The following is an 18158-nucleotide window of genomic DNA, read 5'->3' as shown; positions in this document are numbered from 1 at the left end:
GCCTTTGGTAAGCCGTCTCAGTGAAGCAGCTCTAGATGAGTGGTGAAAATCTGTCCTGCAACAAGGAGGCACATTGCATGTACATGCACTCTAAGGACAGCTTCGTTGTCATATGACTGAAAAATGGTTAAGTACAACGTTAAACCTCAAACACAGACTCACTGACCCAACGTTCATGTTTTTTTCTTCATTTTATTCAGACCGCTTCGGCGGCCTAATAGTTAGAGGGTCTGCCTCGATGCCAAGAGACCCAGGATCAAACCCGAGTCGGGTCATACCAAAGACTTCAAAACTGGCACTTGTTCGCTGCCTTGCTTTGCACTCAGCACTGAGAGGCTAGAGCAAGAAAACATGACTGGCTGGCCCGGTGTCAGTGTAATGTGACTGGGTGGGGTGTAATGTCTGGTGTCTTTGACATGGTTTTTCAGTGGTGGTAGTACATTGGCGGCATGGATTACAAGAGGGAATCCTGATCGTCATATGACTGAAAAACTGTCTGTTACGCCCCAAGCATTTATTCATTCATTTATTCATTGTATTCACAGCACAGCATAATAATCTCATGGAAACCATATTTGGAGTCTTCATGAAATGGCATTTTGAGAGCATGTGTACTTTGTTTACTATAATTTTTCAGCGTTTTCGCATAGTTGCAAGGTGTTTATTCGAGCATATTCCAGAAAGGCAGTATTCTCTGTTGACTGATAAAATCATACTTTTTGTGAAAGCCTGAAATTGGCCAGTCCTACCAATGTATCTTTGTTTCCAAAATGTGCATAAATTGCACTGAAAGTTGCGAAAAGGCTGATGAAATAAGGTACATCACCTAAAATTTCAGCCAAAAAAATATAGTTGAATATGGTAAAATGTTATTTTTCTTGCACTTCCAGCTGTTTGTTTCCAAAATCTAATTAAAATCTAATTGCATAAATTGCATTGAAATTCGCTATTTGATATGCGGAAATTTTGAAGAATTAGAGTAAAAATGGCCTGCTCATTAACGCTCACCTGTGTGTATGTGATGGTTTAAAGGTTCTGGATAAATGCTTTTCAGGTGTATCGAGCTCAGAAAGTTCCGAGAAAGCTATCTTTAACATCATAGGTTACATAACCAATCCATTTTTCAAAAAAAGCTGTTATATATAGCTGCGAAAATTTTGAAGAATTAGAGTAAAAATGGCCTGCTCATTAACGCTCACCTGTGTGTATGTGATGGTTTAAAGGTTCTGGATAAATGCTTTTCATGTGTATCGAGCTTGGAAAGTTCCGAGAAAGCTATCTATAACATCCTAGGTTACATAACCAATCCATTTTTCAAAGAAAAGCTGTTTAGCTCTCAAGCGCCTTTGAGCTAAATTGAGAGGAGCTATTGAAAGAAAAGAAATAAAAGAGAATGAGATGCAAAGCGATACACTGACTGTAGATAAAAGGAGAAGATGGATGTGTATTCCTAATTGTTAATATTCCAGTCTGGCTATAGAAGGATAAATACCTTTGTCCTGTTTGTGTAGCATTTCATACGGTTTCGTTTGATCAGATGATGGAAAACAATATCCCAGTTTTACAAATTTGTTTATGCGTGCAATGTACTCTACTGTAATTCTTCAACCTTTTTGCATATTCGCAGGTCATTTATTCAAGCATATTCTGAAGGCCTTAATCTGTGTTGACTGATAAAATTGTACTTTTTGTGAAGCCCTGAAATTGCCAATCCAGCCAATGATGAGATTTGTTGCTAAAATCTAATTATAATTAAATGTGCATAAATTGCACTGAAAGTTTCTCTCCTATGTGTGAAAGGGTTGAGGAATTAGGGTTAAATTGGCCTTCTTCTTGCGTAATGCTGACATGTTTACAGGTTCAGCATGCATGCTATTTCATATGGATCATATTTTCAAGCTCAGACAGTTCTGAGAAAGCTGTCTACATAACCAATCAATTTTTATAAGAAAAAACTGTTCAGTTCTCAAGCATCTGATTAAAAAAAAATTTCAGGGAATGCTATCCAAGGTGATATGTTGACTGTAGATAAAAATAGAAGATGAATGCGAATTCCTGAGTGTTAATATTCCAGTCTAGCTATAAAGCTATAAATACCTATGTCAATGTACATGTAACATTTCCAATAAGTTTTTTGTTTGATCAGATGATGGGAAACAATTGCCCAGTTTTACTTTGAAGGACAAATTTGTTTATGCACACAATGTGATCTACTGTAATTCTTCAACCCTTTTGTATGTTTACAAGGTGCTTATTCAAGCATATTCTGAAGGCATTATTCTGTGTTGACTGATAAAATTGTACATTTTGTGAAACCCTGAAACTCGCCAATTCATCCAATATAGTTTGTCTCCCAAATCATGGCCATGATATGGCTGAGATATTGCCGATGTGGCGTTTGCCATAATCAGTCATTCATTCTCCAAAATCAAGTTAAAATGTGCATTAAAGGCACTGAAGGTTGCTCTTTCACATGTGAAAAGGTTGAGGAATTAGTGTATTGCAGCAAAATTTGGGCTTGTTTGCTCATTTCCGAAACATTAGGGTAGTAATGTCCAGCTTTGCAAAGCTTTTTTATTTTACACGAGAATATCTCACAGATTATCTCACATTATTATTAGCCTGCATTATCCAGGTTTATTCATACGTGTGCTAACTCCTGTCATCTTTACCTCGTACCTGTACATCTGTGACTCTGCAAAAGCTTTTTATTTTACACAGGATCATCTCACATGGTTTTCAGTCTGCATTTCCCAAGTGTACACATACCTGCTAAACTTGTAACATCTTAATTTACCTGGTATGTGTACATCTGTGTACAGCTCTACGAAGCTGTCCAGGTGTACACATACCTGCTGAACGTGTGGCATCATAATTTACCTGGTACATGTACATCTGTGTACAGTTCTGCAAAGCTGTCCAGGTGTACACATACCTGCTGAACGTGTGACATCATAATTTACCTGGTACATGTACATCTGTGTACAGCTCTGCAAAGCTGTCCACGTGTACACATACCTGCTGAAGGTGTGACATCATAATTTACCTGGTACATGTACATCTGTGTACAGTTAGGCAAAGCTCTCCAGGTGTACACATACCTGCTGAAGGTGTGGCATCATAATTTACCTGGTACATGTACATCTGTGTACAGTGCGGCAAAGCTGTCCAGGTGTACACATACCTGCTGGAAGTGTGGCATCATAATTTACCTGGTACATGTACATCTGTGTACAGCTCTGCAAAGCTGTCCAGGTGTACACATACCTGCTGAACGTGTGAGACATCATAATTTACCTGGTACATGTACATCTGCTGAATGTGTGACATCATAATTTACCTGGTACATGTACATCTGTGTCCAGTTCTGCAAATCCCTCCAGGTGTACACATACCTGCTGAATGTGGGACACCTTAATTTACCTGGTACAGGTACATCTGTGTCCAGCTCTGCAAAGCTGTCCAGGTGTACACATGCCTGCTGAACGTGTGACATCATAATTTACCTGGTACATGTACATCTGTGTACAGCTCTGCAAAGCTGTCCAGGTGTACACATGCCTGCTGAACGTGTGGCATCATAATTTACCTGGTACATGTACATCTGTGTACAGCTCTGCAAAGCTGTCCAGGTGTACACATGCCTGCTGAATGTGTGACATCATAATTTACCTGGTACATGTACATCTGTGTACAGCTCTGCAAAGCTGTCCAGGTGTACACATGCCTGCTGAACGTGTGGCATCATAATTTACCTGGTACATGTACATCTGTGTACAGCTCTGCAAAGCTGTCCAGGTGTACACATACTTGCTGAACGTGTGAGACATCATAATTTACCTGGTACATGTACATCTGTGTACAGTTCTGCAAAGCTGTCCAGGTGTACACATACCTGCTGAACGTGTGAGACATCATAATTTACCTGGTACATGTACATCTATGTACAGTTAGGCAAAGCTGTCCAGGTGTACACATACCTGCTGGAGATGTGGCATCATAATTTACCTGGTACATGTACATCTGTGTACAGTTCTGCAAAGCTGTCCAGGTGTACACATACCTGCTGAACGTGTGACATCATAATTTACCTTGTAAATGTACATCTGTGTACAGATCTGCAAAGCTCTCCAGGTGTACACATACTTGCTGAATGTGTGACATCATAATTTACCTGGTACATGTACATCTGTGTACAGTTCTGTAAAGCTGCCCAGGTGTACACATACCTGCTGAAGGTGTGACATCATAATTTACCTGGTACATGTACATCTGTGTACAGCTCTGCAAAGCTGTCCAGGTGTACACATACCTGCTGAATGTGTGACATCATAATTTACCTGGTACATGTAGATCTGTGTACAGTTCTGCAAAGCTGTCCAGGTGTACACATACCTGCTGAATGTGTGACATCATAATTTACCTGGTACATGTACATCTGTGTACAGCTCTGCAAAGCTCTCCAGGTGTACACATACTTGCTGAATGTGTGACATCATAATTTACCTGGTACATGTACATCTGTGTACAGATCTGCAAAGCTCTCCAGGTGTACACATACTTGCTGAATGTGTGACATCATAATTTACCTGGTACATGTACATCTGTGTACACTTCTGTAAAGCTGCCCAAGTGTACACATACCTGCTGAATGTGTGACATCATAATTTACCTGGTACATGTACATCTGTGTACAGTTCTGTAAAGCTGCCCAGGTGTATACATACCTGCTGAACGTGTGACATCATAATTTACCTGGTACATGTACATCTGCTGAATGTGTGACATCATAATTTACCTCATACATGTACATCTGTATTCAGTTCTGCAAAGTTGTCCAGGTGTACACATACCCGCTGAATGTACATCTGTGTACAATTCTGCAAAGCTGGTTGGTTTTATAAGCAGGATTATATTGTTGTATTATATATACCTGCATGTAGGCGCAATATGGTGTACATAGTACTCCTGTTTTCAGGCCTGTAACGGGATATTTTTCCAACAAAAAAAATTTATCTATATGCAGAAAAAGTGACCACATATGGAAAAAAAATGAAAACTCACCTTTTTATTTTGTTCAGTCTTGATGTTTTTATGATTTTTATGTTTTTTCATGACTTTCTGATCATGCATATATATCTTTAACGGTAAATATTGCAAGGATAGTCTACATACTCCACAAATTAGATGACTTTTTGGTGTTTTTTTCTTATTCCCTTTTACAACCTTAAAAAAAAGATTTATTCTGCTTATAAAACAACAGTTAAAATTAGTGTGGCCTCAAGGAGCAAGGAAAGGTTAGGTTGCTACCCCTGATTGTCATTAACTCTTCTGAAAGTTTTCCTATGTTGAGGATACGCTCCAATTAAAATGAAGAAATAGAATTTGTAATGTTTTCCGAAGCAGACCAGTACTGTGCTCATCACCTGCAGAAATCAAAAATATTTAGATCAACTGACAGACCCGGCTTAAATCTAGGAACAGATGAAGTATCACAGTGGCAGTTGTGCATGTAACTTAATTGTATAACTTTGTGTATTCGTTTTAAAGTAAAATTAATTTAAAGTAAAGTTTTAAAATTTATTTTTGCAATACTAAATTTGAAAATGTATCTTTGTACCTCCATACCCCTTCCCCCCCACCTCCTCCAAAAAAAGACAAAAAAAACAATCATGCATGCAAGCAACATGTAGCCCACTCACTGTATTATGGGTAAATTGACCACTTATGCTGACCCCTTAGTATTGATCATCTCACCTCTTGGTAACACATTGATAACAATCAATATTTTTATAAACTTCAGGTACAAGACTCAAGTATACTAGCTGCAGATTCTATATCTGTCTATCTACCTATATGTCTCAGTCTATAGTACATGCATGAGTGGTGAAGGTGCTGTCTCATATAGCATTTTCGTATAATTAGATGTAAAGTAGTCGTCTAAATAGAGGAATTAAATCTAAAAATGAAATTGTCACCATTTGTACAGAATGCATACATATACAAGTACATGCATTATTTGTTTTTGTTTTAGATTTTTTTATCATGTGCTTGAAGATAAAATCAAATATTTATCTATTTATTTGATTGACATTTTTACGCCATGCTCAAGAGTACTTCACTTATACGACAGTGGCCAGCAGTATGGTAGGGTGGAAACCGGGCAGAGCCCGGGAGATGACGACAACCGACCGCGGGTATATAGTGCTGAAATAATTTTTTTTTTATTTTTTTTTTTTAGATGTTTTTGGTTTGAACAGTGTTTTAGCTGTTGAAATCTTTGAAAAATGATGCATTTTGCGAAACAAAGTGTTTGTTCTTGAATAACACTTTAGTTACCTTGTGAAAACTGTTTTCTTGAATAACATTTAGCTTCCTCAATAAAACGCACCTTGTTTAAATAACATTTTAGTATTTTGAATAACGTTTCATTGTTTGAATAAACTGTTTTTCTAGGAGTTTGGGCTGTAAAATTTTTCATTAGCATTTTGAATAATGCTGGGATAGTTTTTTAATAAAATATTTTGTTATTTTTTTGCTTGGAATAACATCTAATAGTATTTAGTTTGTTTGAATAAAATAACATTTAGTTGTTAACATCACGGTGCCACCATGAATAATATTCTTAATATTGTTTTGCAATAACAAATTAATGATGAGATATGCTGATTTGCAAAGGCTTGGATATTATATTCATGTGACCCTTGACCTGTCATTTCAGAATCCAATCGGAATGAGCTTGTACAGAAGGGTGTCATTCCTCTCCTGGTAGATCTGCTCAAGTCACGTGACTCGGATGTTCAGTATTACTGTACAGCCGCGCTGAGCAACCTCGCAGTCAATGAGAAACATCGAACAATGATGGTCGCCATTGGTCATCACGATATCCTCAAGAATATGATTCGTCTTTTATCGACAGACACAGAAAGGGTAGGTGAGATTTATTTGCTAGATGAGGGGTGTCCATTGCCTCCAACAAAGGGAGGCAACTTATACAATCCATGGCTGTCAACAGAGAATCCTCATATTACCCTTCTTCTGTTGTTTTTTTTTTTTTTTGGGGGGGGGGGGGCTCTTGGTGGCAGCTTCAAACAGTGGACAGGCCTTAAAATTATAAGCTTTAATTTACAAAATACTGCCAAAAACTGTTTTCATAGCAAACAGTTGGAAATTGAAAATTGAATTTCTGGATGGGTAAGGGGTTGTACATGTGAGTAACAGATTTTCCATCTCATAATTAAATGAATGATGGGTTTTCAATGCCTGTCTAAGAAATGCTTTGAACCAGTATTTTTTGCAAGTTAATAATGCATATTTGCAGATCTGAAGGAAATTACCTGCACATGTATCAGGCAGATTACCACGTGTCCTGCTCGGAAATCTTACTAACTCTGTTTCAAGCGTAAGTGCTGGTTTCCTCTCCGGCCGTATGTGGGAAGGTCTGCCAGCAGCCTGCAGATGGTCATGGGTTTAAATAAATAAATCAAGCATAAGTTTGTATCAAGCAGAGTACTGCTTCATGAATACCTGTTACATTATTAATATTTGTATAACATTTTGTTTCGTGTTTTATGCAGTTCGGACTTGTCGATGATGTAATTATATATACATATATATGTTGATGTTTTTTCCTTTCAGATAAAATGTCAGGCCTGTCTAGCCTTGAGGAACTTGGCTTCTGATAGTGAGTCGTCTTGTTATTGACGTTTAAGGCATTTTGGAACCTAATTGTTGTCAAACACTACAGTGAAATATATGTCAGATGAAAAATCATGAAACACTGTCCGAAAAAAATAGTTTGATTAATTTTTTTAGAATTTTTTCAACCTAGAAAAGTTGCATTTAAAACTTTGGATTTTTCCGTGGTCCTTTTTATTCAAAATGCCTTAGCAAAATGCCCCTAAACAAACTGTTTCAAGGAAAAAATAGAGAGATGACATCACTGAGACCCTCCGGGTCACTACAGACCACCGTAGAATCACCGATGTTTTAACAATGACTTTACTCTATTGGGGTCTTCAAAAAAAATAAATCAAACCATGTTTTCCTAGACAGTTTTTAATGGTCATCTTGTATATACTTTGTTTTAGTGTTTTCATGGCCTTTAATCAGTGCAGAGATTCTACTTTGAACGTTATGTAGATGTGTTGAAAGATTTGTCAAGCTAACACTATAAACGATTAACAGACAGAATTTAAATTAAATCTCCTAAAATTTTTCGTATCATTTTCAGGTGATAACCAGCTTTTAATCGTGAAACATGGAGCTATCCCAGCATTCCTCAGTGTCTTGCAGCGGACTAACGGAGCGACGTTAGTTGCAGCAGTGGCTTGTGTCAGGAACCTTTCCATCCACAAAGGGAATGAGGTAAGCCTCTTCAGGCTAAAATCTTCAAGATTTTAACACTGTTAATTTTGGATCATAACAGTTAAAACTTCAGAGATTCTTTAAATGACAGGTTGGACCACTAGGCCTATGGTGTAATTAATTCTTTAAACCATCACGACGGCACATTGACCCAGGAGCCTCCCACCAGTGTGGTGGCTGTGAGTTCGAGTCCAGCTCATGCTGGCTTTCCCTCCGACTATTTGTGGGAAGATCTGTCAGCAACATGTGTATGATCGTCGGTTTTCCCTGGGCTTTGCCTGGCTTCCTCCCTAAGTCACCAGCAGTTGGACGTTGATTCAGTGTTTATATGCTTTGCATGTTCTTTCAGTATTGGTTGCTTGAAATAGAGAGCTACAAACCAATGTTTGAAATATGACTTGCTTCGCTTATTTTTTAATCACAGAAGTTAAAATTTCAAGACCTATGACAGATTGGATGGCTAGTCCTGTGTCTTCATTCTTTAAATGAAACTTTTGCATTTGACTTTATGAGTCAGTATTTGCTTTGTGAACTCCAGCCAAAGAAGACGAAATTAGAAGCAGTTTGGTGTTGATTCAGTGATGATATATACTCTGCATTTGTTTTCTGTGCTGGTGGCTCAACATGGAGAGTTATAAATCATATTTCTTGTAGGAGAGGGTGTACAAACAGAACTCAAAGCAAAACCAGTTGTGAAATTATGATGGATTCAGTCTTTTAAATCCACCAATACTTTTTAACTTTTGTGGACCATGTACAAGTGCAGAACTTGTCAGTAACAGTCTCATGTACATTCTGTGCTCTTTTACCGGTTTTTACCCAAAAATCACAATGTACCCAAAAATCACAATGTACCCAAAAATCACAAAACTTATGTGGTTAGCACACTAGTGCAGCATATTGACCCAGGAGCCTCTCACCAATGCGATTGCTGTGAGTTCAAGTCCAGCTCATGCTGGTTTCCTCTCCGTACTTGGGAAGGTCCTGCTAGCAACCTGCAGATGATCGTGGGTTTCTCCCAGGCTCTGCCCAGTTTTCTCCTACCATAATGCTGGTGGCCATCGTGTAAGCGAAATATTGTTGAGTGCAGTGTAAAACCAATCAAATAAATAATTAAATCAGTCCAAACTTATATTGCTTTCCTGGGCATTCTTCATGGTGTACACATGCAGGTTTCCGTGTGGACAAACTTATTCAGTGAATTAAGTGAGCTGTTCATCAGTTGTCTTTTTCTTGTTTTTAACAGTTATCTGTTATCCAATCAAATCTGCTGAAGGAGCTGTATCGGATCATTCAAGAGATGAAGTCAAATCCAGATGCTCAGATGCATGCAGTGGGCACGCTCAGGAACCTGGCTGTAGGAGAGCATGTCACGGTAAGGGAGATAACTCTCATGGACATTTTAGGGTTGAGAAATACTGCGAAAAATTTTAAACTTTTTAGAAGTTGCATGAAGAAGAGGACTTTAGTAATGTACATAAAACATGAAAGAAATATTTTTACAATTTTCTCTTCATTTTTTCACATTTTATTGTGAAACAAATGCAAATTTATTAGCTGCAGCTAGGGGCTTTTGCATGTGCTTAACAGTTTACATGTAAGTGATTTATGTGGGTTAAATTTAAGTACCTCAGTGCGGTATCTCTGATACTGGTAATCATATTTCATCTTACTGGCCCCGATAGCACAGTTGGTAGAGCGTCCGCTGTGGGAGCGGTACATCCAGGGTCAATCCTGGGTCGAGTCACACCTAAGACCTTAAAGAGGAGGTTGTAACTTCCACACTTGGCGTTAAGCATAAAGAGGATAGTGGAACAACTGGTTGCCGCATATCAGTATAATGGCTCGGGCGGGGTGGTTTCCTTGCCTTCGGTAAGTCGTCTCAGTGAAGCAGCACTAGATACAAGAGTGGTGGAAATCCGCCCTGCAACAAGGAGACACATTATATGCACTCTAAGGATTCCTTCTTCATCATGTGGCTGAAAAATTCATAAGTACGATGTTAAACCCAAGCACTCACTCACTCACTCACTCACTCACTCATATTTCATCCAGTAACTCGGTCACCCTTACATGTGTTAGCGAAGCTGTGATGTAGTGTGATTATCATGTCTAATCTGTTGCAGTTGCTATTGGAGACAGGTGTCATTGAGTCATTGGTGGGCGTTCTTCTAGACCCAGAGACTCGGTCCCCAGTTTTAGCAGAAGTCACCGCGGCTCTGGCTGTGCTAGCCGATGAGGGTAAGATCTTATGTTGAACAGATTATTCATAGTTGTGACTAAGATAAGCTCTAGAAGCAGTAAGGTGCCTCTGTGGCCAAGAGGTTATCATGCCAGCATGGAGCAATGCCCCAGGATTCTCCCTGCAATGCGGTCACGTTGAGTTCAAGTCCAGCTCATGCTCGTCTGTACATAGAAAGGTCTACCAGTAACCTGCGGTTGGGCATGGGTTTCCCCCGGGCTCAGCCCGGTTTCCTCCCACCATCCTATAAGTGAAATATTCTTGAATACAGTTTAAGACACCAATCAAGTAAATAAATAAATAAGTCATATGGATTGTCAAATATTTTGACATCCCATCTTCTTGCAGCAGTCTCTTATATTGGCCCTATACAAGGGCTATTCACTTAACGTGTGACCTGTAAGTAAGATGACATGAATTGCTATTGAGGGCATTTCACAACCTACTGCAATTCATCAACGTTTTCACATGTTTGCAAGGTGCTTATTGAAACATATTCTGAAGGCATTATTTTGTGTAGACTGATAAAATTATACTTTTTGAAGCCCTAGAATTGGCCAATCCAACCAATGTACTTTTATCTCCAAAATCAAATTAAAAATGTCCATAAGTTGCACTGACAGTTTTCTCTTTCATGTGTGCACGAAAGGGTTGAGAGAATATTGCAGCAAATTTTTGCTTGTTTGCTGATTTCCCACACATTACAAACTGTACTTCATATTTATCTCCCTTTGCATGAGCTGTGCTAGATATAGTGTGAAGCACCTGAAGTGAATTTTGTTTTTCTCATTTTGCAGATGTAGTAAAGAGACAATTGGTCACACTTCACAATGGCCGTGTTTTCACGCGCCTGGTTGCCACAGCGTCTTTATCCAACAACTCTGAAGTCCAGTACAATTCTGCAGGGATTTTAGGGCAGATCTCCATAAATGGTAGGCCAGTAATGCTAATTGTGTGCATTTTGGATCACTTGTCACAAACAAAAGCCTTAAGGATGGGTAGGTCATGGCTGAGTGAATAAAAGGCTTGTGTTTTAAAGAGTATAATTTGTTATGTGTCAGTTCAAGTCCAGCTCATGCGGATGGTTGTGGGTCTCCACTGGGCTCTGTCCGGTTTCCTCCCTCCATAATGCTGGCCGCCGTCATATAAGTGAAATATTCTTGAGTACGGCGTAAAACACCAATCAAATAAATAAATAAATAAATAATTTGTTATGGGAACAAGCCATGATCTAGTGATTAAGGTGTTAATCTTTCAATCGCTAAAGTAGGTCAAATGAAACATGGTTTCAGCACTGTTCTCAAATGGATCAGTTTCATGATGTCACGGCGTCCGTTGTTCTCAGGGAGTAGTTAAAAATGATTTGTTCACAGCGTCACCTTGTTCATAAAGTTGGCTACCCTGAAGCATCTTGCCTTTCACCAGTATGACAGATGTCACACATTGAAAATGTTCACGAATATAATTTGGTAAAGGTTGTCTTCTGGGTACTCTGATTTCTTGTACTGGTAATTGCCAGTGTTCTCAGCCTGGGTCTGTTGGTGGCACTAACTGGTGAACTATACTCTCGTCAGGCTGAGGCGGTCGCTGTGAGTTCAAATCCTGCTCATGCTGGCTTCCTCCCCAGCCGTAAGTGGGAAGGTCTTCCAGCAACCTGCGGATGGTCGTGGGTATCCCCTGGGTTCCTTCCACCATAATGCTGACCGCCGTTGTATAAGTGAAATATTCTTGAGTACAGCGTAAAACACCAATCAAATTAAATTAAATCTCGTTAGCTTACATAAAGGGTCTGCATATGGAACATAAAGTCAGCCACTTAAGCTGAATTTAATAAAGTACTTTTCCTGAAATGTTCTAAAAATATTTAAAAATTGTACACCGCATATCGACAAAGTAAATGGCAAACATTCGTCAGTACCTAACCACTCATTTGGTGACACCATTTTGCCATGTTATAGCCATCTAAAGTGACGTCAGAAAACATAGGAGCTCTCCCGTGTAATCAGTATTAAACAATGTGACAATGAGAAAATACAAACAAGAATGCCTGATACCCAACCAAAGAGTATCAGCTCTGTTCCTTGTTCAAAGGACCGATGTTTCTTTTAGTTTGATGCTCGATCAGGGTGATGTTCGTAAACACAAGCGTCGTGCTTTAGCAGCCCTGCTCGTCCTTGTCCTGCATGGACGTAAGCATTTGGACTAGCTGGCTGTACCGACTTCAGGGAATTTACCGAACAAAGCAGGACCTTCTGATTCAACACACCCTTTCATATAGATTTTGGAAAGATATTTTCGCAGTAAATTTTACTTTGCTAATGAAATATAATTTATAGTCACAATATTTTTCTTCAAGCAATGATTCTTCCGAGGCAGATTTCTTGTCAGCTCACCCTGACAAGTTACTGCAGTATCCTGCCCAACATGTACGCATTGTGACATGAGCAGCATGCTCAAAAATGTGTAGTTCAAAGTGCAACAGTTTAACACTTATACTAACCACAAAATCCAGTTTATTGCATCGATACCTGTCTATCCACTAAAAGAAGCCACACTGACAATCAAGAGCTAGTAGTTTTTTGGAAGTGACAGCCAATTATCACATGATGCTTTCAGCGCAAGTGATTGGCCAAGTTCATCAGGCCTTCAGCAACATGGCTACTTGGAGTGAATTGTCCGCCATATCCTCAGTGTTGAACTTCATTTTCTCGGCTTTCAAAACTTTATAGAATTTTTTACATATTTTTCTGTGATAACTGTTCTATATCATTTTTTCTGTGTATATAATGGCAGATTTTATGTTCACTCTTAGCTTGCACTATGGTTGAAAAGTTGTCCATCATTTGTGAGAAAGCTGTGATATGTACCCATTTTGTAAGTATACTATATAAAACAATGGTTTGGTTACATATTCTCAAACATTTATGTGCAGGGAACTGAGAATGGCTGCCTGTGTCATAATGTGTACATGTTGGGCAGGATACTGAAGTAACTTGTCAGGGTGAGCTGACAAGAAAACTGCCTCAGAAGAATCATTGCTTGAAGAAAAATATTGTGACTATAAATTATTTTTTGAAATCAATTTCACAATATTGTAGTAAAATGTATATGTATATGGTTGTATTTAAGCTGTTGATTTCAAGTCCAGCTCATGCTGGCTTCCTCTCCAGCCATACATGGTAAGGTTTTCCAGAAACCTGCGGATGGTCGAGGGTTCTCCCCAGGCTGTGCCCGCTTTCCTCCCACCATAATGCTGGCTGCCGTCGTATAAGTGAAATATTCTCGAGTACGGCGTAAACACCAAATCCAATAAATAAATACCGTATTTAAGCTTAATGGGTTTCATCCTCTTTCAGAAATCCCCAGTCGTTTAAAGGAGCTGAACACACCAGGGATCATCGTTTATGTTGACAGGTTCCTGAAATCCCCAGAACCTAACTTCATCCACATTGCACTGTGGACGCTTGTTCAGTTGTTGAAAGGTGAGGATTAGATCAAACATTGGTCAGCCCATTTCATGAAGCTTCGGTAGCGGTCATCTTCAACACTTTTATCAGAAATTCAGAAACTCTCTGTTATGTTGACCATATTTTGAGAACGTAATTCTGAAAGAAAGGAATCCATCAATAAAAGATATACATGTACAGTATTTACCCTTATAGTTGTGCATTTTTAAATGTCGTAAGTGGTTTCTTTTTGATGCAGGAACTTACAGTATATATATATATATATATATATATATATATATATATATATATATATATATATATATTTACTCAGGATTTGGACTGTCAGTTGAAAGGAATATCACTTTCAAAAACAGGAGTCTAACTTTTATCAAGTTCTAATTGAACATGTACATAATTGAAAGATTTTGCCACCGTCTATATTGCCATGGTTTAATTTCAAACTTACGTTTAAAATTAAGAACTATCTGAAACTTCTGTACTTCTTACTTCTATATATTGTATATTCATGTGCCTTGTTTTCCTTTTTGGTGGTTAATTCCTTCTCGTGTCTAAACTAATGATTGCCAGACTTTAACTTTTTGTGACCTTAACTTCTTTTTTTCTCCTACATGTAAGTTTCAAACTGAACAAACCAGGAACCTCTTCTGTGATCTCAGAATGAGGCAAATGTGAGGCAAAAGTCATGCATTGACAAAGGTCATTCCCAGTGTTAAATTATGAAACAAAGGAATCTGCTAAAGAACATAAGCTATTATGTTTTATGGACCACTTCAGTGGCATAACATTCCTAAAGATCATCCAGCTGAAGGTCAGAAGACTTGGAATCAAAGTCTGGTTAGCTCATACCAAAGACTTCAAAAATGGTACTTGCTGCTGTCTCACTTGGCATTCAGCAGTGAGAGGTCTGAGCAATTGAACGGGATTGGTTGGCCCAGTGTTAGCATAATGTGACTGTGGGTGGGATATCCCATCAGGCTTCTTTAGTATGGTGCTCCAGTGGTGGCAGCACTTTGGCGACACGGACTTGCCCTTGCCTCAAGGAGATACAATATGTGTAAACAGATGTAATGATATTTATTTATTTATTTGATTGGTGTTTTACGCCGTACTCTAGAATATTTCACTTATAAAACAGCGGCCAACATTATGGTGGGAGGAAACTGGGCAGATCCTCGGGGAGATCCACAACCATCCACGGTTTGCTGGAAGACCTTCCCACGTACAGCCGGAGAGAAAGCAAGTATGAGCTGGACTTGAGCTCAGAGCGACCGAATTGGTGAGAGGCTGCGGGGTCATTGTGCTGCACTGGAGTGCTAACCTTGACCACGGAGGCCTTGAAAAATGTTTAAGCAGGACTTAAAAATCCAGGCATTCATTCATTCCTTATTTTGTTTTTTAGATGACTATTTCGTAGAAGCGTTCCGTGACGTCCACATTGACCAGGTTGTGAAGCAATTGGCCTCGTCGCCTCATCCATCGGCCATCTTGGATCTGTGCGACGCTGTAATAAATGATCTCGCTTCTGACTCGCCCGATGATGAGGAAGACAGCAATGGGAGTGGAGCTGACAATGATAGTCAAGACGATAGCCAAGATGGTGGGAGTTAGCAGCATGGGAGACAACTCCGGGTACTACATGTCCATCTTGGCTGAAAGCATTGCCTAGATTGCACCCAGCATTCGAGAGAGGATCTACTTATGTAGGGTAACTTTTTAACTGATGTCTTTTTGTTAGAGATGAATGGTTTCCAAGATTGCAACTCTTCAATTTAACAACAGAGAGAGGACCAGGTTTTTTGGGGCTTTACGCTGGGAACCAATGTCTTGCATGAAGATGCACAGTTGTCTAGATTTGAACAGGAAAGAAGCAACAGTATGAAAAAGGAGTACAGGAGGAACCTGTTAGCAAAACAGCTAAACTGGGATAAACATACAAGATCATTTGTTTGCCCATTGTTAAACAGGTACAGAAGAGATCACAAAAGATTTGAACAAGTTAGACTGTGATGTTCTCTATGAACTAGACAGAGAGATTTTTGGTGATTTTACAACCCATTTTATGATGGTGGAGTCATATTGGTGTCATTCTGATGTCTGGAAAGGTCAAAAGGTCAAGTTACCTTTATATGTCCTTGCACAAGCTTATATCTGAGATCTAAATTACTGTATTTCACTTACTAAAAAGTTTTGCATTTTTCAAGTTACACATTTTGATTGATTCTTGCAATTTTATTAATGAAGTTTAAATAATTTATTGTCTGAAAAACTTAAGTCTTGGCATCAGAAGTATTATGTTAAGGCCTATATGTGCTTCTGAAAGTGCAAAATTTGAATACTAAATTTGATGAGAAATACACGTGCAATAAGTGTAAGAAAACACCAGATGAAGAGAGGCTCAGTGGATAGACCAGTTAATACTATATCTGAAGCTAACTTCACCAATTTTTCTTTTTAATAATATTTCGCTACAGATATGATAATAAAGCAACTGTCAAAGTCTGTTGATGGATTGGCCAAATGTTTGTCATCATATCCATGTAACATTTGCAGATCTCTTAAAGAGGAGCCTGGGTGTAAGATGACATGAAACCCTAAATTGGGGATGTTTCGGCTATAGCGAATTAGCACCTGTTTTGAAGGGCAGCATTTGGTAGTGGAATGCAAGAAGCCTGCCACATGTGGGCTAGTGGTGAGCTAGTAGCGTACTAGTGGTGATCTGAACTAGTGTCTGGTCAGAGAAACCCTTCATCATACATGTAGTTCTTACTCTGTTTTGTTTAACGAACATTTTGGAAATATTGATTCCCATGCGTTCATGTGGTGAAAATGACAACTACATGTATGCCATGTCAGAGGAGAGATAGGGCATGTCAGAGGAGAGATAGGGGTATTAAAGGTGCATGGTAAAAGCCAAACCAATAACATGCTCTCCAGAGGTGCCCGAAATGACTCAAAATTTCACCCACAAAAGCACATTTTCAGAGGCAATTAAATGTCATAAAATATTATTTTTGGTGCTGAAATCTACGTTTTACAAGTAAGATGTCATTTTACCATCCAAACAAACCTTAAAGCAACTTTCTATAATCAACAGAACTTTCAGAACCAGGAATAAAACAGAGCAAGTTAATTCTGGATGAAATTTTAGTTTATTTATGGGATTTACCTGTGCTGAGACTTTTAGAAGGTAAAAGTCGTGGGATTTAAAAATGACATTTTAAAGCTTGAATTAATGCTTTTTAACATTTATATGTGATTGATTGTATGTTTCGAAGATGCACATGTATCCCCCATTATCTTAAAATTGTGCATTTGCATTTTAAAATTGTTGTTCTTTTAACCTCCAGCCAAGAATTGAAAATGTGTCACATGATTGGGTTTCTGGTTTTCTGTTGGATGTTAGCTTAAGTGTTTTACGCGTGCAGTTTAGTTAAGTTGGGTACATGGTGCATGTTGTTACCAAGGCTAATTGTAATGGGTTGTGTCAGTAGTACAGTGTACATATAGTTAAAGGAGAACAAAACATAAAAATGACGCCAAAATCAGATGAAAGAGCGTCAAAACTTATTTGCAAATTTTATCTTTAATATTTTTGGGGATTTTTTTTTTTTCAAGAGAAAAGGTTATTTGAAAATATTTTGTATGGTGGGTATTTGTAACCAACTTTTGGTATTTATCGTTGTTGCATAATAATGTTCTGAATAAGGATGTGATGCCTGTCTAATAAATCTATTTGAATGTAGATTTGTTGTTTATATCGAAACATATGCATTTAACCTTAATTATGATAATATTTATGTACATATTAAAAATATAAATATGATCCAGATTGAAGTTAACACATTTGTTAGCTGAAAAGAACAAATTCTAGTGCAAAAAGATTGATTAAACCGGTGTTACATCCTCATTTATGACATTATTAAACAAAGACTATAAATACCAAAAGGTGGTCCCAAATACCCACCATGCAAAAATTATTTTCAAGTGTCTTTTTCTCCTTAAGAAAAAATTTTAAAAAAAAAAGACCACATTTAGGAATAACTTTTTGCGCTCTTTCATCTGAACTTCATGTCATTTTT

At 38.3% G+C, this 18158-nt stretch overlaps 1 protein-coding gene across 1 annotated transcript in view; it reads left to right on the top strand.

Moving 5' to 3' along the window:
* Positions 1-16231, top strand: part of LOC135463409 (uncharacterized) — a 32011-nt gene extending 15780 nt beyond the window's left edge. Inside the window, exons 6-14 of the mRNA XM_064740668.1 lie at positions 6722-6930; positions 7639-7684; positions 8234-8367; positions 9614-9742; positions 10494-10608; positions 11407-11541; positions 13966-14091; positions 15479-15676; positions 16044-16231. Of these exons, the coding sequence (XP_064596738.1) occupies positions 6722-6930; positions 7639-7684; positions 8234-8367; positions 9614-9742; positions 10494-10608; positions 11407-11541; positions 13966-14091; positions 15479-15676; positions 16044-16231 (1280 nt within the window). The remainder of the gene's footprint in view (positions 1-6721; positions 6931-7638; positions 7685-8233; positions 8368-9613; positions 9743-10493; positions 10609-11406; positions 11542-13965; positions 14092-15478; positions 15677-16043) is intronic.
* The last annotated feature ends 1927 nt before the right edge of the window (positions 16232-18158 follow it).

This window comes from Liolophura sinensis, chromosome 3, assembly GCF_032854445.1.
Source record: "Liolophura sinensis isolate JHLJ2023 chromosome 3, CUHK_Ljap_v2, whole genome shotgun sequence".
Classification (NCBI taxonomy): Eukaryota; Metazoa; Mollusca; class Polyplacophora; order Chitonida; family Chitonidae; genus Liolophura; species Liolophura sinensis.
Note: the sequence above shows the minus strand (reverse complement) of the source record. Positions and strands in the feature narration are given on the sequence as shown.